At 38.3% G+C, this 20,614-nt stretch overlaps 1 protein-coding gene across 3 annotated transcripts in view; it reads right to left on the bottom strand.

The window, feature by feature from the left end:
* TEX11 (testis expressed 11) overlaps nucleotides 1-20,614 on the bottom strand; it is a 295,012-nt gene that overhangs the window by 243,931 nt on the left and 30,467 nt on the right. For all 3 annotated transcript variants that reach the window (XM_027608457.1, XM_027608459.1, XM_027608458.1), the window contains exon 8: nucleotides 2,901-2,981. In XM_027608457.1, the coding sequence (XP_027464258.1) occupies nucleotides 2,901-2,981 (81 nt within the window). The remainder of the gene's footprint in view (nucleotides 1-2,900; nucleotides 2,982-20,614) is intronic.

Below are 20,614 nucleotides of genomic sequence, written 5' to 3'. Positions count from 1 at the left end.
TTATATGTAATATCTAGAACAGGAAAGTCCATAGATAGTAGATTAGAGGATGCCAGGAACTGTGAAGAAGAAGTAATAGGGAGTTACTATGTAATGGGTACAGAGTTTCTATTTGAAGTGATAAAAATTTTTGGAAACTGATAGTGGTGACGGTTATACAACATTGTGAATGTACTTAATGCCAATGAATTATATGCTTAAAAATGGTTAAAATGACAAATTTTATGTTATATATATTTTCCCACAATAAATTTTTATAATTTTTTTTAAAGATTTCATTCATCCACCTGAGAGAGAATGAGACAGTGAGAGAGAGCATGAGAGGGAAGAGGGTCAGAGGGAGAAGCAGACTCTCTGCTGAGCAGGGAGCCCAACGCGGGACTCGATCCCGGGACTCTAGGACCATGACCTGAGCCGAAGGCAGTCGCCCAACCAACTGAGCCACCCAGGCGCCCAATAAAAATGTTTTTATAGTAGAATGTCAACTAGTGAATATAGAAAGAAAGATGGAATTAGAAAAACATCCAATTGTCAGGGCGCCTGGGTGGCTCAGTTGGTTAAGCAACTGCCTTCAGCTCAGGTCATGATCCCGGAGTCCCGGTATTGAGTCCCACATCGGGCTCCCTGCTCAGCAGAGAGTCTGCTTCTCCCTCTGACCCTCTCCCCTCTCATGCTCTCTCTCACTCTCTCTCAAATACAGAAATAAATAAAGAAAAAGAGCCAATTGTCAACCATCACAGTACTAATTTAGGCAAGAAATATCAATGGATGGTAAAGTAGGATGAGAAATTAGACTTCATATAGTTTCAAAGTATCACCCCACAAAATACTTATGAATAACACAGGGAAAAAATACATACGTTTATACTAGAGAAACCTGGAAGATACCATTTTAATCAAGAGATCAAAATTAGCACCATCAATAACAGATTAAATCAAATCCTATCTGCCACCCAATAGGAAGCCATGAGGAGAATACAGAATCACTTCTGTGATTTTCTGGTCCCAGAGTCATAATTTTTTCTAAACATGAGGAAGCTCTGAACAAACTCAAATTAAGGGTGGGGGAATTAGGAAGATGTTGCTTAAGGGTAGCAACTTGCAGCTAGTAGTAAGTTCTGAAGATCTAATACACAACATAGTAATTACAGTAAACAACACTGTATTATAAATTTCAAAATTACTAAGCGACTGGATCTTAACTGTTCTCAACACAAAAAAAACAATGATTATGTGACATGATAAAGGTGTTAGCTAACACTATTATAGTAATCATATTGCAGTATATAAATGTATAAAACCAACATGCTGTATACTTCAAACTTATACAATATGTCAATCATATCTCAAAAAAATTTTTAATTAAAAAAACTAAGTTGCATTCTACAAAATGACTGGTCAGTAATCTTCAAAACTGCTGAAGTCATGAAAGTCAAGCAAGAGTGAGGAAGCGTTCCAGACTGAAAGAGACAAGGTACAATAACAGATTGATTCCATTTTGTATAGAGGACAGTTTAGGGAAACTTTAATGAGGTCTCTGTGCAAAGGATGAAAAGAGTTCTTCATACTATTCTTGTAACATTTTTTAAAAATATGAAATTGCCTTAAAATTTTTTTAACTTTTTAAAAATTTTATGGAGTTTTTTTTTAGTAATCTCTACACCAAACATGGGACTTGAACTCACAACCTCAAGATCAAGAGTCACATGCTCCACAGACTGAGCCAGCCAGGTACCCCTGCTTTAAAATTTTTTCTAAAGTCTAGAGGTGCCTGGGTGGCTCAGATGGTTAAGACGTCTGCTTTTGGCTCAGGTCATGATCTCAGGGTCCTGGAATCGAGCCCCACGTCAGTCTCCCTGCTCAGTAGGGAGTCTGCTTCTCCCTCTCCCCTCTGCTTCTGCTTTTTGTCTGTCTCTCAAATGAATAAATAAAATCTTTAAAAAATAAAAAAAAAATTTAATTAAAAAAAAATTTTTTTAAGCCCAGAAGAGAGGGTACCCAGGTGGCTCAGTGAATTAAACGTCTACCTTCAGCTCAGGGTCCTGGGATCAAGTCCCACATCAGGCTCCCTTGCTCAGCGGGGAGTCTGCTTCTCCCTCTCACTCTCCCTCAACCCCTCCCCGCTGCTCGTGCTCTCTCTCTCTTTCTCTCAAATAAATAAAATCTTTTTAAAAAAAATTTTATAAATAAAATACAAAAATAAAGCCTAGAAGAGTACCTAGCATATAATTGTTAATATATATTTACTAAATTAAGTTCTACATTATAACACAGAATTTTGGGGAAAAATAAGACCAAACTCACAACTAGGTAAAATACATGAAGCCCTAGGAACATTCACCCTAACATCCAAATATATCTTTATCAATTCCCTCTGTGATAGTAAAGAGTGAAATAGACATAGGCAGTGAAATAAGAAAGAAATAATAGAAAAGGGAGATAAAGTAGAAAAATTAAAAATTATCAACCCTGGAATTTTGATGAGAACCAGACTGGGAAGTAGGATTTATTTACCCTATCAATTGTCTCACACCCCCACAACCCAATATACAAAAATACAATGGCAGTGATATGATTAACTGCTATCGACCTTGACAGCAGGGAAATAAACTCATTTTTTTCCATTCTTTCATCACATAGCTTGAAATATGGAGGAAATATTATCAAAATGGTCTGACAATAAAAGGGAAAGCAAAGAAATTTTAAGAAATAACCTTTTGCATTTTTAAACACCCTTTCTGGTAAAGAACAAAGAAAATATTTCAAAGATCAGCTAAATGAGTGGAACTGACCTCAAATATAATCTCTGAAGGGCTACATGAAGTAGTCATGATTCTACCTAGAACCTGATATAGCATATTTTCAAACTCTTGGAAAATAAATGCAGAGATTTCACTCACCATTTGGGGGAACCTCATCAACATATCCTTACATCGCAGTGCACATGTAGATGCTCTTTGAAAATCCCCTTGAGCACATGCCTGAGAAAGTGAAAAAAATATCAATAATTGGTTAAAATGAAATAACAAGCTATTTGTCTATAAGCCAATTTCAACATATTTTTAACTCTCATTAAAAAGTCTTAATTTGTTTTCTAATCTTTTTAGCAACACTAATTGGTCTAGCTAAACATAATAGCCAGCTCAAAATACAAAAAAATAAGAAGAATCTTGGGTAACGCAAGAGTTGATAGTGATGGGAGTCATTTACTTTTTTCTGGAAATGGTAAAACTGGTATACAATCTTGTGTTACTACATTATGATATAATGCCATGTCTAATAGATGCTTCCCCAACTTGAATAACTCTTGTATTTATCTCCACATTAGAGGGATTTTTAAATGTTAAATAGGAGTCTTTTGTCCTAAAACAGGCTCACAATAACCTCATAGTCTGAACTGCTGTGAATATCTGCTATGAAAGGCAGGTAAGTGCAATCCCATCTTGGAGCCAGAAGAGCTACTCTGCTATTTATTATATATAACCTTGAACCTTACACTCTAATGGTTTCAGTTTCCTCATCCATAAAATCAGGACAATATTATCTCTAAGATTCCTGTCAGCTCTATCATTCTGACTGAACAACATCAAATGAATGAAAACATTATTCACACATTACATAGGCACTTGTAGAAGAGGCTTGTTTCAGTCATTTAAAATTTACTGACAAGCCATATTAAAAAAAACATGGATGGGGCGCCTGGGTGGCTCAGTCCTAAAGCGTCTGCCATGATCCCGGGGTCCTAGGATCGAGCCCCGGGTCAGGCTCCCTGCTCAGCCTGCTTCTCCCTCTCCCACTCCCCCTGCTGTGTTCCCTCTCTCCCTGTGCCTCTCTGTCAAATAAATAAATAAAATCTTTATAAATAAATAAATAAACAAATAATAAAAAAACATGGACATATACAAGAAAATAATTTGATGAAGTACTTTGTAGGGGGAAAATCCCTATATTTTCTGTGTTCTTTTCTCTCTCTTATTTGATATCAAATATTCTTGTGCTTTGGGTATAATTGAGCAGAGAGAAGAAAAGATGAAGAATGTAAGAAGCCAGCTTCTCTTCAGTTTTCTCCTCTATCTACCTGCTGAATATTAAGCTTGACATCTTGCTGAGTAAAAACCCTCCTCTAAGGCTTAAATGCTAGATTGTATTAAAGGGAAAAATAAATTGTAACCACAAGAGCCTCAATAAACCAAATCTCAATTATCTACAGAGTTTACAAAATATTATTCATGTCTATACAAATAGATGTTTGATGAATACTTGCTGACTGATTCATTATTCAAGGTGGAGGAAATCATCACAAAAGAGAAATGCTGAGTGTCAAACCCCACATTGGAGAATGTTTTCTGTTCTTATAACATATAAAGCAATATAATGCTGTAAAAAATCCATAAAGTATCCATCACTAATCAGATTTTACCTCAGTGGAAATGAAATCTCTAATAATTCAAGCTAGTTTTGAAAATTTATTCATCTTATTGGGCCACAAATCAGTATCTCAAACCCAAAAGACAGAGAATTTGGGTACAAGAAGTCTTAAAGAAGAAGCAGCATGATGTAATGCTCCAGCAACCTTTGGTGAGCATCAGACTCACCAATGGAGCTCTTCAAAAATCACATGCCCTGGTCCCATCACTTGTAAATTCTGATTCATTATATCTGGGATGATGCCCAGCCTATACTGATGTAGTAAAAAGAATAGGGGCTTTGGATTCCCAGTTTTTCTGCTTCTTCTTTTTTTTTAATCAAAATACAGTTGACAGGGGCATCTGGGTGGCTCAGTCGTTAAGCGTCTGCCTTCGGCTCAGGTCATGATCCCAGAGTCCTGGGATCGAGCCCCGCATCAGGCTCTCTGCTCAGTGGGAAGCGTGCTTCTCCCTCTCCCACTCCCCCTGCTTGTGTTTCCTCTCTCTGTCTCTCTGTCAAAATAAATAAATAAATCTTTAAAAAAATACAGTTGACATACAAGGTTCTATTAGTTTCAGGTGTACCACACAGTTATTTGACAATTCTACTTCTTTGCTCAGTGAAGTTAGGCAAGTCATAGCCTCTGTGAGCCTCAACTTCCTTAACTGTAAAGTAAAGACAAGTAATATCTACCACATAGGATTGAACTTAGGAGAATCAAATGAGATCACAGATGTGAAAGCATTTCGTAAACTTTAAGACAGCGCCTGGTAGCTCAGTTGGTTAAGTGTCTGACTCCTGATTTCAGCTCAGGTCATGATCTCAGGGTCGTGAGATGGAGCCATGTCAGGCTCCATGTGGAGCCTGCTTAAGATTCTCTCTCTACCTCTCCCTCTACCCCTCTCCCCTCCCCCTCTCCCTACCTCTCTAAAAAAATAAAAAGACAGTATACAAAAATGTGAATAATTTTAGCAGTCAACGCTACCACCAGTGCCAAGAATTTTAATAAAAGAGGTTATCTGCTGTTATGTGGTACTAACTGTTAAAGAGAGGAAACCTCTTTGGCAAGGCACCTGGGAGGCTCAGTCGGTTAAGCGTCTGCCTCTGGCTCAGGTCATGATCTCAGGGCCCTGGGATCGAGCCCCGCATCAGGCACCCTGCTCAGAGGAAGCCTGCTTCTCCTTCTCCCTCTGTCTGCACTCCCCCTGCTTGTGCTCTTCTCGCTCTCATCAAATAAATAAATAAATAAATAAATAAATAAATAAATAAATAAAATCTTTTAAAAAAAAAGAGAGGAAACCTCTTTGAAATCGTATCCTAGCAGACCCATAAAGTATTATATGGACCAAGGAACTTAGGTTTCCCCTTAATTAGAAGAAAAGCTCCAAGGTTGGATCTGAACTACTATTTAACAGCAGTGGGTTATAACTTTTATGCAAGAAATTAAATGATAGACTGACCATCACCTAATATACTACTAAGTGATAATGACAACATAATCAAATGACAGTAAACTATGCTGAACAGATCCACTAAAAACTTATGCTAACTTCAAGTAAACCCTCACTTCAGCTCAGCAATCAAAAACGTTACAGCTCCCAGTACCATGTCAAGTACGTAGTGGATGCTCAGTAAAACTAAGTTTCTTTGTTGATCTCCTAAGGACATTTCCCACTCAGATATTCAAGCTTTTTTTTTCCACATTCTTCAAGTACTCCCATAATATGCCATTATCTTCCTACTGCACCCCTCACCCAAATTATTTCACCTTCCATCTTCGACAAAACTCATGTGCTCCCTTATCCAACATCTAATTCTCCTCTGCAATTTAAAATATCTATCTTGGGCGCCTGGGTGGCTCAGTCATTGGGCGTCTGCCTTCGGCTCAGGTCATGATCCCGGGGTCCTGGGATCAAGCCCCGCATCGGGCTCCCTGCTTGGCAGGAAGCCTGCTTCTCCCTCTCCCACTCCCCCTGCTTGTGTTCCCTCTCTCGCTGTGTCTCTCTCTGTCAAATAAATAAAATCTTAAAAAAATAAAATAAAATATCTATCTTATGCCCCCTTTCCTTACCAGAAAAGTTCACAGTCTTAATTTTCACAGCAGTTACTTGCTCATATTTTGTTTTATTGTGGAACATCATTCACATTTCTTTTAAAGCAATTACCCTGTTGTATTGCATCTGTTTACACATCTCTATCTATCACAAAATTTACCTTAAGCTCCTGTAAGAGAGGTACTACATACTAACGTTATAGATCTTTTTACCTCTATTACACAGACCACTGACTTATATATACTGACATATACGTTTACAACACACACACACAGCAGGCACTAGATAAATGCTTCTTTATCCCCCTATATATGTATTGATCAGATTCCTTTCCATCTTCTGGTATATGACACCTCTTTATCCAACTCCTCCAGTCTTCTTCTCCCTTGCTTTTTATATTCAACCTATGTTTATATATACTCTATTTTGAAAATAATCTTCCTTTGACCATCCTTCTGTGAGTAGCTACTCAATTTTTCTTCTGTCAAACATATGTCAAAAATATGAATATTCTCAAATTTTAGCATAAAACAGAATTATATGAAAGGCTTGCTAAAACACAGATTGTTGGGCTCTACCTCCAGAATTTGATTCACTGGGTCTAAGTGGCATCCAATAATTTGCATTCCTAAAATGTTCCCAGTGATACTTTCTTAAAAGACCCTTTATTTTTTTAAGATGTATTTATTTAGCAGAGAGAGAGTGCATGCACATGTGCATGACTGGGGGGAAGGGGCAGAGGGAGATAATCCTCAAGCAGACTCCCAGTAGAGTGTAGAGCCCAACGCAGGGCTCGATCCCACAACCCATGAGATCACGACCTGAGACAAAACCAGGAGTCAGACGCATAACTAACTGAGCCACCTAGGCATCTCCCCTAGGTGATATTGATGCTGTCAGTCACAGCTCCAGACCAATCCTATAGCTCTGATTTTTTTTTTTTTTTTTTTTTTTTTTGGTCTCAGGAGCCCTAGAACTCTTAAAAATTCTTGAGGACTCAAAGAGATTTTATCTAGGTTATGGCTAGCTGTAATTTCTAATAAAGTTCAATAAAGAGCTATAGAGTTCATTCTGACAACTTTTGCCAGTATTCCCATTGCTTTTAATTGAACTTAAAGCTGAAATGTAAAAAATATTTATTATGCTAAGCAAAATAAGTCAGTCACAGAAAGGCAAATATCATATGATATCACTCGAATATGGAATTTAAGAAACAAAACAGGGGCGCTTGGGTGGCTCAGTCAGTTAAGCATCTGCCTTCAGCTCAGGTCAGGATCCAAGAGTCCTGGGCTCGAGCCCCACATCTGGCTCCCTGCTCCACAGGGAGCCTGTTTCCCCCTTTCCCTCTGCCTGCCGCTCCCCCTGCTTGTGCTCTCTCTCTCTCAAATAAATCTTTAAAAAAAGAAAAAGAAACAAAACAGATGAACACAGGGGAATGAGAAAAAAAAGGGAGGGAAACTGAGCGTTGATGGAGGGAGGTGGGCGGGGGATGGGCTAAATGGGTGATGGGTATTAAGGAGGGCACTCGTGATGAGCACTGGGTGTTATATGTAAGTGATGAATCACTAAATTCTAAACCTGAAATCAGTTTTACCATATATGGTAACTAGAATTTAAATAAGGGAGGAGTAGGAGACCTTAGTTTTGTTTGGTCCCTGGAATTCAACTAGATAGCTATCAAATCATTCTCAACACCTGTGAACTCAACCGGAGATCTAAGAAGAAAAGATTTGCTGCAATTCTACAGATAGAAAAGCGACCACTTTCTGCAAGGTAGGAGGTGCAGAAAAGTGAATGCATCTTTTCATGTGCTTATTGGCCATGTGTTTATCTTCACTGGAGAAATGTCTATTCAAGTTTTCTGCCAATTTTAAATTTAGGTTATTTGTCTTTTCATTGTTAAATTCTAAGAGCTCTTTATATATTCTAGATGCTAGATAATTCTCAGATATATGACATGCAAATATTTCTTCCCATTCTGTGGACTGTTTTTTCACTTTATTCATAGTATCTTTTGATGAACAAAAGTTTTAAATTTTGATGAAGTTCAATTTAGCAATTTCTTTCTTTGCTTGTGCTTGAGGTATCATATCTAAGAAATGACTAATCATCACAAAGATTTATACCTATGTTTTCTTTTAAGAGCTTTATACTTTCATCTCTTTTAGGTATTTGACCATAATGTAGGGGTTTATTTCTGGACTCTCAATTCTATTCACTTGATCTGTATCTCTGTCCTTATGCCAATACCACACCGTCTTGATACTTCAGTCTTGAAATTAAGAAGTGTGAGTCTCCCAGCTTTATTCTTTTACAAGATCTTTTTGTTATTTTTCAAGTTATTTTAGGTATCATGAATACATAAATTTTAGGATCAATTTATCAATTTCTACAAAAGACAAGGCAGCTGGAATTTTGATAGGGATTGAATTACATCTGTAGATCAATTTGGGGGAATACTGTCATTTTAATATTAAGTCCTCCAATCCATGTATATAAGCTAACTTTCCATTTATTTTGTTCTTAATTTCCTTCAACAATATTTTACATTTTTCAGTATATAGTCTTATACTTCTTTAGTTAAATTTATTCCTGAATACAATTCCTAAATAAAATTATCCCTATTCTCAAATGACATGATCTTGTATATAGAATGTCCTCAGAAATACACACACACATACAAAAAAAACCTATTATAATGAATAAACAAGTTCAGCCAGGTTATAGGGTACAAAATACAAAAATCTACTGTATTTCTATCCACTAACCATGAGTAAACCAAAACTGAAATTAAGAAATTAATTCCATTTAAGGAGTACCTGGATGGCCCAGTCAATTGAGCATCTGACTCTTGGTTTCAGCTGAGGTCATGACCTCAGGGTCCTGAGACTGAGCCCCACATCGGGCTCTGCGCTCAATGGGGAGTCTGTTTGAAGATTCTCGCCCTCTACCCCTCCCCCCCTACTTGTACACACATGCACGCATGCTCTCTCTCTCAAATAAATAAATTTTATAAAAAATGAATTCCATTTAGGGGCACCTGGGTGGCTCAGACAGTTAACTGTCTGCCTTTGGCCCAGGTCATGATCTTAGGGTCCTAGGATTGAGCCCCAAGCGAGTCTGATTCTCTCTCTCACTCTGTGCTCTCTCTCAAATAAATAAATAAAATCTTTAAAAATGAAAATAAAAAATTAATTCCATTTAAATTAACATCAAAAAATAAAATAATTAAGGGGCGCCTGGGTGACTTAGTCATTAAGCGCCTGCCTTTGGCTCAGGTCATGATCCCAGGGTCCTGGGATCAAGCCCCACATCGGGCTCCCTGCTTAGCGAGAAGCCTGCTTTTCCCTCTCCCTCTCCCACTGCGTGTGTTCCCTCTCTCGCTGTGTCTCTGTCAAATAAATAAATAAAATCTTTAAAAAAATAAAAATAAAATAAAATAATTAGGAATAAGTTCAACAAAAGAACTGCAATACTGGTACATTAAAAACTACAAAATATTGTTGAAAGAAATTAAAGACCTAAATAAAATGAAAAGACATCCCATATTCACAGATCAGAAGACTTAATATTCTTAAGATGGCAATGCCCCTTAAATTGAACTACAAATTCAAATGCATTTCCTATCAATATTCTAGCAGGCTTTTACAAAAACTGACATGCTGATTTTAAATCATATGGAAATGTAAGGGACCCAGAACAGGCAAAAACATTTTTTAAAAGAAGAGCAAAAGTTGCAAGGCTCACTCACACTGCCCTATTTCAAAATCTACTACAAAGCTACAGTAATTGAATTTATGTAATGACACAGGACATAAAAATCAATGGAATAAAACGGAGTCTAGAAATAAATCCATAGATTTAGGGTAAAATGACTTTTTATAAGAGTACAAAGACAATTCAATGAAGAAAGAGTAGTCTTTTTAAAAAAAAATGATGCTGGGGCACCCAGGTGTCTCTGTTGGTTAAGCATCCAACTCTTGATATCGGCTCAGGTCATGATCTCGGGGGTGTGAAGTTAGGCTCCCCGCTGGGTGTGCAGCCTACTTTTTTAAAAGAAAATTAACTCAAAATCAATCATAGATTTAAACATAAAAGGTAAAGCTATAGAACTTATAGGAGAAAGTATTTCAGATCTAGAGCTCGGTGAAGAATTTTGAGACATGACACTAGAAGCAGAATCCATTAAAAAAAATCAATTATACTTCATCAAAATTAAATACTTTTGCTCTGCAACCCTATTAAGAGGAAGACAAGACAAATACATATTTGACAAAGGACTCAAATCTAGAATATATAATTCACAAAATTCAACAGTAAAAAAAAAATCAACCCAATTAGGAAACGGATAAGAAGCACAAACTGACATCTCACTTAAGAGAATATACAGATGGCAAATAAGTACATGAAAAAATGTTCAACATCATTAGCCATTATGAAAGTACAAATTAAGACCATGATGAAATATCACTAGACATCTAATAGAATAACTAAAATAAATTAGTCATAATACAAAAATGCTGGCAAGAATGCAGAAAATGGGAACTTCCATACATTGCTTTTAGGGATTAATGGCACAGCCACTCTAGGAAACAGTTTGGTTGTTTCTTAAAATACAAACTACTAAACATACACTAATTATTCAACCCAGTGATTGCACTCCTGGGCATTTATCCCACAGAAATGAAAATTTATGTCCACACAAAAACCTCTACATAAATGTTCATGCCAAGTTTATCTGCAATAGCCAAAAACTGGAAACAACCCAAATTCCTTCCATAGTGAATGGCTAAACAAACTGTGGTAGATCTATACTGTAGAGTGCTACTTACAAATAAAGAACAAACAACTGAGACACAAAACTCAGAAGGATGTCAAAGCAATCATGCTAAGTTCAAACAGGCACTATCAAGGGCGCCTGGGTGGCTCAGATGGTTAAGCATCTGCCTTTGGCTTAGGTCATGATCCCAGGGTCCTGGGATTGAGTCCCGCATCAGGCTCCCTGCTCCTTGGGGAGCCTGCTTCTCCCTCTGCACCCCCCCTCTCTCTCCCCCCCCTTCTCTGTCTCTCATGAATAAATAAAATCTTAAAAAAAAACAAAAAGGCACTATCAAAAGGTTACATACTATATGATTCTATATATATAATATCCCCAAATGACAAAATTATAGAGGTGGAGAATATTAGTTGCCTGGGATAGGGAATGGGGGGAATGGGCATGGTATAACTACAAAGAGGAAGTACAAGGGATCTTTTTGGTGATGGAATTGTTCTATATCTTGATTGTGGTAGTAGTGGTTACATGAATCTACTCATGTGATAAACTGTACAAAACTACAGACACACATATGAGTTTATCATGTCAAACTGGTGAAATATGACTAAGGTCTATGGATTGTAATAATGTCAATTTCCTGGTTTTATAATGCACTGTATTTACAGAAGATGTTACTGCTGAAGAAAACTGGGTGAAAGGTACTCCAGAACTCTCAAAATATCTGTGCAACTTCCTGTGAATCTAAATTATTTCAAAATAAAAAGTTTTTAAAAATCACATTAGTTAAGGGGTGCCTGGGTGGCACAGTTGGTTAAGCATCTGACTCAGTTTCAGCTCAGGGTTCTGCACTCAGTACGGAGCCTGCTTAAGATTCTCTCTCCCTCTCCCCCTCCACCCCTATGTACTCCCTCTCTCTCTCTAAAATAAAATTTTTTAAAAAAGATTTTATTTATTTGACAGAGAGGGACACAGCAGGAGAGGGAACACAAAAGCAGGGGGATGGGAGAGGGAGAAGCAGGCTTCCCACTGAGCAGGGAGGGAGCCAATGCAGGGCTCGATCTGAGGACCCTGGGATCATGACCTGAGCCGAAGGCAGACGCTTAACGATTGAGCCACCCAGGCGCCCCTAAAATAAAAATTTTTTAAAAAATCACATTAGTCAGGGGCACCTGGGTGGCACAGTCGGTTAGGCATCTGCCTTCGGCTCCAGTCATGATCCCGGAGTCCCGGGATCGGGCCCACACTGGGCTCCCTGCTCATCAGGGAGTCTGCTTCTCCCTCTGTCCCTCACCCCACTCATGCTCTCTCTCACTCTCTGTCTCTCAAATAAATAAGTAAAATCTTTAAAATAAAATAAACTTTGAAAAAAAATAGAAATCACGTTAGTTAATATCATCATCAATTTCACCAGAAAAGTTTAGGTGGAAACTGTCAAAGTCATGGTGGAGGTACAAGTTTTCCAAAATTCTAACTTTTACTTAACACCTTAAATTTTATCACTAGCAACAAATACTGTCAGTTTCTTTCCTTGAAGTCACATTCTCACTTCATTCATTTGGAAAATGTCTGTAAATACCCAAGTCTGAATGAACAAAGTTTATCTATCAGTCACTCTTTAAAACAGAAGTAGCTAATTCAGCTCCAAAGTCAAAACAATCACATAAGGGCCTTTCCTCAAGACAACCATCATACTTCAGTATGCAGAAGTGTTCTATGGGTATTTCCATTTGCATTACAAAAATATGAAAACTCAAGGGTCAAAATTTATTAAACTTAATCATTTTTATTGTTTCACCGGGGCATTTTTAAGTAAAACTGGCATTCTTTTCACCGCAAGTGGGTAGTGATGAAGAATACAATGACTAGTAAAAGGTGTGCCACTGTCTTGATTCACGTTAAAGTGCCGTTTTCCCCACCATTGCTTCTACAGCACCAGTACAAACGCCAACATAGCAAGGAAGCAAATAACATCTTAGAATTATCATGAACATAGTTTGGGGCGCCTGGGGGGCTCAGTCATTAAGCCTCCCCCCCCCCCCACCGGGCTCCCTGCTCAGCGGGGAGTCTGCTTCTCCCTCCACCTCTGCCGCTCCCCCCGCTTGTGCGCTCTCTGTGTCAAATAAATGAATAAAATCTTAAAAAAAAAAAAAAAAGAAAATTGTTTTGCCCTCACAGATCCCTCCACCATACTAAATTCTTCCATTACCTCACTATCCACTCAGCCCTTAAACTCCTTAACAGTCTGCCCTCCGCTTTTACCTTTCTACTAAAATTACTTTCTATGGTCCCTATTGTCATCCTAAATGTCAAGTCCAAGAGCCTCTTCCCCAACCTTGTTTTCCTTTAATTCTCTGAAGCACTGCACTACTGATCATCCCTTTTTCAATGAAATGTTCTCTTCCCATTCATGACTCTGTTCCAGTCCTCCTTCATTTCTGGTGTGTCATCTGTCCTTTTTGTTTGCTCTGCATTTTACCACATCTTCCCCCACGTGTAAATGTTTGGGGAATGACTTGGCTTTCTTATCATCCTCACTCTCCTGCCTCCGAGGACTGAGTGGTTCAGTTCTGAGCATAAATGCTTGCTTCCTTTGGATCTCCTATATCTGTCCTCTTCCTTCGTATTCCTATTTTTACAATTATAGTTAAGATTCTCATCATCTCGGGACACCTGGGTGGCTCAGATGGTTAAGCATCTGCCATCGGCTCAGGTCATGATCTCAGAGTCCTGGGATCACAGCCCCGCATCGGGCTCCCTGCTCAGTGGGGAGCCTGCTTCTCCCTCTCCCACTGCCTGCTACTCCCCCTGCTTGTGCTCTCTCACTCTATCTCTCTGACAAATAAATAAAATTGTTAAAAAAAAAAAAGACTCTCATCATCTCACACTCACACTATGCCTCCATTCTATTTACCATTCTAAAAAAATTTTGAGGGGCACCTGGGTGGCTCAGTCATTAAGCGTCTGCCTTTGGCTCAGGTCATGATCTCGGGGTCCTGGGATCCAGCCCCACATCGGGCTCCCTGCTCAGCGAGGAGTCTGCTTCTCCCTCTCCCTCTCTATCTCTCTCTTTCAAATAAATAAATAAAATCTTTAAAAAAAAATAATAGGGATGCCTGGGTGGCTCAGGCAGTTAAGCATCTGCCTTCAGCTTGAGCCATAATCCCAGGGTCCTGGGATCGAGCCCTGCATCGGGCTCTCTGCTCAGCGGGAAGCCTGCTGCTCCCTCTCCCATTCCCCATGCTTCTGTTCCCTCTCTCGCTGTGTCTTTCTCTGTCACATAAATAAATAAAATCTTTTAAAAAATAAAAAATAAATTAAAAAATAAAAATTTTTTGAGTATAGTTGACACACCATGTTTCAAGGTGTACAACGCAGTGATTCTATACATTATGCTATGCTCACAAGTGTAGCTGCCATCTGTCCCCATATTACAATATCACAGACTATATTCCCCATGCTGTGCCTTTTATCCTAAGCACTACTGCAAGCCTACTTTTTGCTTGGTGCCATCTTACCTCTTCCCAAAAACTTTCAACCACCCTACCGCCCTTAGGAAAATATCAAAAGTATTTTTTCAGAGAGGTATATTCGGGCCTCTCAACTTGGCCCAACTTACTTCTCCACACTTAGTCCTTACTGTGTCCCTGAACAAATAATTTCCTTCAAAGAAACTGGTCACTCGACATTCTTTAACAAGACCTATCAATGTCTGCCTATATGATTTTGCTCATGCTCAAGCTTTTGCTCTGCCTGGAATATCCTGTGCTCTCTTTACTACTTTTCTAAATCTATTCCTGCCTCCAAAATCCAAATCATGTCCTAAACCCTTTGTGTGTCTTCCTCTACCGACCCAGTTCACAATAATCTCTGCCCCCTTTCCTACCTCTATATACCAGTTATCTCTCAACCTTTCATATCCCATATACTACTATGACTCTTTTTGAGGAAACAAAGAGGACACAGAGGGATAATAGGAGAGCAAATTCATTTATACAACATACATTTACATGTTATCTCTTACGTCCTAAGTACCATGCTAGATGTTGACAATATAAAAGTTAAGTTCTTGTTACTACTTTTTTTTAAAGATTTTTATTTATTTATTTGAGAGAGCATGAGAGTGAGATTGAGAGAACGAGTGGGGGCAGAGGCAGAGGGAGAAGCAGACTTCCCACTGAGCAGGGAGCCCAACATGGGACTCGATCCCAGGACCCTGGGATCATGACCCGAGCCGAAGGCAGACGCTTAAGCGACTGAGCCACCCAGGCGCCCTGTTACTACTTTTTTAACTAGTAGGGAGAGAGTGGGCCACGGCCCTTAGTATAACAGAGAAACTGGGCTTTCCACCTGCCTTGCATTTCCAAGATACTCTCCATCATAGTCTTTATGGATAAACTCATGTTTCCTACATCCATGTGGCCCTGTCAGCTTCTGTAAATGGTCTTACCCTAGTAAAGAGGGAAGGGAGCAGAAGCACAACATATGACCCTTGCATCTGCAGATGATATAGACAGCAAAAAGAGGCACTGCTAATACACAAGGAAAATAAGACATTAGGAGAAACAACAAGATCTATAGTTACTTCTACAATGCTAAAAGACTGCAGACAATCTGTGATACAAGGGCAAACAGAAGATTATCTATCACCTTGTAGGTGAATGTAGAGATTGAGGAAAAGTAAATTCTTAACAACTGTTATCAACACCATGTGACTACCTTAGACAAAGTCTATGCCCTGCCCAATCTATACCACTCATTTGGCACTTATATTTTCCTTTCCCATTTTTAAAAACTACCTTTGTAGCCTAACTTCTAGGCTAGCTCATAATTTTATGGAGGAAAATGACCATACAAGTCTATTCCTATATAGCACTGAACACTGCATGTAGATAATTTATCTGCACCACTTTTATGATACTTAATTCTTTCTGTTTTGCATATGCATTATTTATCTCACCAACTAAACCATAATCTCCTTGAGGATAGGATATATGATTGATTATCTCCCTGACAGAGCCTAACATATCACTCTATTTGTAGAAGATACTCATTTTCTGTTGAATAATTTAATAAATAATAAATTAACAAAGCAATTCTCTAATCAGTTTATGGGAAATGCCTACAGAAAGATAAGGTCTATATACATCTCTAAGAATGTCTCAGGCACTCTACTGGGACAGAGAACTCATTAGTAAACACCACTACTGACAGTGGTTCATAAAGATGTCTTCTGCCAAGCAGATATCAACAAAACCCACAGGCCCTAAAGGTGAGAATATCTTTGAAATGGAAAATCTACTTATAGCAAAAACAGTTTTCATTTCAAATTTTGAAGACATCATCACCAAAATCAAGAATTATATGGTTCTCATTATTGATCATACCTACTAAAAATTTCTGTGAGCTAAAGAAGATACCATTTAGATATCAACATCCATTACACTAAAGAATACCACAACATTTTCTAGAAACATGAAATCTTTGTATTAAGAAGAGATCCTGCTCGGCGGGAAGCCTGCTTCTCCCTCTCCCACTCCTCCTGCTTGTGTTCCCTCTCTCGCTGTATCTCTCTCTGTCAAATAAATAAATAAAATCTTAAAAAAAAAAAGAAAGGGTCATCTAACCTCATTTCCTATCGAATGAAGGAATCCTTTCTATAATATATATAATTCTTAGGATGTTCACACCTTTGCTTACAGTCTTTCAATGACAACAGACTTACCACCTTGCAACAAAGCTATACTATACTATTACTGGATTACTATCACTGATAAAATGACACTTTACATTGAGCCAAAACCTTTGAAACTATCTTTCTCAATGGTCTCAGTTCTATCCTGTGGACTTCAATTCTTCTTTGATATGATAATCCTTAAAATATTCAGAGAGCTATAATTCCTACTATCTTCTTTTTTTCCAGGCAGACATCTCTATATCCCTCAAATATTTTTCACATGATATATTTTCCACACTATTACAACGATTTTAAAGTGTGATGCCTAGGTTGATCACAATATTCAAGATGTTAACTAGCTGAAAACATCTACCTATATCTTGGCACTATATATCTATTAATATAACCAAAGATTGTGCTAGCTATTTTTGCAGCTACATCACATCACTGATTGAAACTTGAGCTTGTAGACAATTAAAACACATAGATCTTTTTCATATGAACTACCGGCAAGCCAAATGTACCTCTGTCATAATGTAGTGCACAGACAGTTGATCTCAAATTTATATCGGATTTTACAGGGTCAGAGACATAAAGTAACAGCCCAAGGACATAGAGCAAATTGATAGAAGAGTTACCAGGTAACACCAAGACCTACTGGACTTCATAACAAATTTTTAGTAGTTGCATTAATATAACCCACAAAAATATTAACATTGAAAGACAAAATTGCCAAAAGGGGGTTCTCTTTTATACAGTCAACCTAATTTGCAGGGAAGGAAGCATTAGGCAGAACGTCAGAAAATCTTAGTTCTGGTTTCAGATCTTCAACTAACTTACTCTCGGAACTTCAGTTTCACCATAAAAAAAAAAATAATAAAAATTAAAAAAAATTATTTAAAAAAAAACAAAAAGTTAATCAAACCTAAGTAAGTGGGAAGACATCTCATATTCATGAATCAGAACACTTAATACTTCAAAACAGCAATAGTATTCAAGGTCATCTACAGACTCAACACTATTCCTATCAAAATCCCAGCTGGCTTCCCTGCATAAATTGAGAAGCTTATCCTCAAATTCATATGAAAACACAAGAGACCCAAAATAATATTAAAAATAACAAAATTGGAAGACTCACACTTTCTCCTTCAAAACTTGCTACATGGCTACTGTAATCAAGACAGTATGGTATGGCATAAAAACAGACATGCAGGGACACCTGGGTGGCTCAGTCACTTAAGCGTCTGCCTTTGGCTCAGGTCATGATCCCAGGGTCGTGGGATCGAGTCCCACATCAGGCTCCTTGCTTGGTGGAGAGCCTCTACCTGCTCTGCCTGCCGCTCCCCCTGCTTGTGCTCTCTCTCTCTCTCTGACAAAAAAAAAAAATAAAATCTTTAAAAAAATTTTAAAAATAAAAACAGACATGCAGATCAATAGAAAAGAATCAGAAGTCCAGAAATAAACCCTCACATTTATGATCAATCAGACAACAAAAAGAAATAAAAGGCATCCAAATCGGCAAGGAAGAAGTCAAACTGTCACTATTTGCAGAAGGCATAATGCTCTATGCAGAAGACCCAAAAGAATCCACTAAAAAACTGCTCGAACTAATACCTAAATTCAGCAAAGTTGCAGGATATAAAATCAACATACAGAAATCTGTTGCATTCCTATACAACAAGAATGAAGCAGAAAAAGAAATCAAGGAATTAATACCATTTACAATTACACAAAAACCGTAAGATACTTAGGAATAAGTCTAACCAAAGATGTAAAAGATCTGTACTCTGAAAACTACAGAACACTTACGAAAGAAATTGAAGACAACACATAGAAATGGAAAGACATTCCATGCTCATGAACTGGAAGAACGAATATTGTTAAAATGTCTATACTACCAGGGCGCCTGGGTGGCTCAGTTGTTAAGTGTCTGCTTTCAGCTCAGGTCATGATCCCGGGGTCCTGGGATGGAGCCCCACATCGGGCTCCCTGCTCAGCAGGAAGCCTGCTTCTCCCTCTCCCACTCCCCCTGCTTGTGTTCCCTCTCTCGCAGTTTCTCTGTCAAATAAATAAATAAAATCTTTTTAAAAAGAAGTCTATGCTACCCAAAGCAAGCTACACATTTAATGCAATCCCTATCAAAATACCATCAGCATTTTTCCCAGAGCTAGAACAAACAATCCTAAAATTTGTACAGAACCACAAAAAGCCCCAAATAGCCAAAGCAATCCTGAAATACAAAAGCAAAGTTGGAGGCATCACAATTCCGGACTACAAAGCTATAGTCAGCAAGATAGTATGGTACTGGCACAAAAACAGACACATAGATCAATGGAACAGAATAGAAAACCCAGGGTACCTGGGTGGCTCAGTTGGTTAAGTGTCTGCCTTCGGCTTGGGTCATGATCTCAGAGTCCCAGGTTCGAGTCCTGCGTGAGGCTCCCTGCTCAGCAAGGAGTCTGCTTCTCCCTCTCCCTCTGCCTCTCCCCTTGCTTGTGCTCTCTCAAATAAATAAAATCTTTAAAAAAAACACAGATTCAAAGGGGTACAAGCACCCCCATGTATACAGCAGCATTATCAACAATAGCCAAGCTATGGAAAGAGCCCAAATGTCCATCAACGGATGAATGGATAAAGAAGACATGGCATATATCTACAATGGAATACTACTCAGCCATCCAAAGGAATGAAATCTTGCCATTTACAACAATGTGGACAGAGCTGGAGTGTATCCTAAGCAAATCAAGTCAATCAGAGAGAGACAAATACCGTATGATCTCACTCACATATGGACTAGACATAAAACAGATGAACATAAGGGAAGGAAAAGGAAAAAAAAAAAGGAGAGAGGGAAACAGGCCAGAAAAGACTCTTAACAACAGAGAACAAATTGAATGAAGGTTGCTGGAGGGAGGTGGGTGGAGGATGGGCTACATGGGTGATGGGGATTAAGGAGTGCGCTTGTTATGATGAGCACTGGGTGTTGTATGCAAGTGATGAATCACTTGCTGAACAAAAACTGCACTATATGTTAACTAACTAGAATTTAAATAAAAATTTTAAAAGAAAAGAAGGGAGCCAAGATCATTCAATAGGGAAAGAATAATCTTTTCAACAAAAGGTGCTGGGACAACTGGATAGCCACATGCAAAAGAATGAACATGGACCCCTACCTCAAGTTATACCCAAAAATTAACTGAAATGAATCACAGACCTAAATGTAAGTGCTAAAAGTACAAAATTCTTAGATATAAAGAAATTAAATCTGTCAAGGCGCCTGGGTGGCTCAGTCGGTTGAGCGCCTGACTCTTGATTTCTGCTGAAGTCACAGTCTCGGGGTGCTAAGATTGAGCCCAGTGTCAGGCTTGCACTCAGCGGGCAGTCTGCTTGAGATTCTCTCCCTCTGCCAGTTTCACAGAAGATTAAACATAGAGTTACCATGTTATTCACCAATTCTATTCCTACATATATATCCAAGTGAAATAAAGACACGTACATGGAAAAATCTGTACATGAATGCTCACAACAGAATTCACAGTAGTTCAAAATTAGAAACAACCCAAATGTTAATCAGTAAATGGAAGGATAAAGAAAATGTGGTATATTCATACAGAACATTATTTAGTAATAAACAGATGAAGTATACAAGCTACAACATAGCTGAACCTTGAAAACATGCTAAGTGAGAGAAGCTAATCACAA

Source organism: Zalophus californianus, chromosome X (assembly GCF_009762305.2).
Source record: "Zalophus californianus isolate mZalCal1 chromosome X, mZalCal1.pri.v2, whole genome shotgun sequence".
NCBI lineage: Eukaryota > Metazoa > Chordata > Mammalia > Carnivora > Otariidae > Zalophus > Zalophus californianus.
Note: the sequence above shows the minus strand (reverse complement) of the source record. Positions and strands in the feature narration are given on the sequence as shown.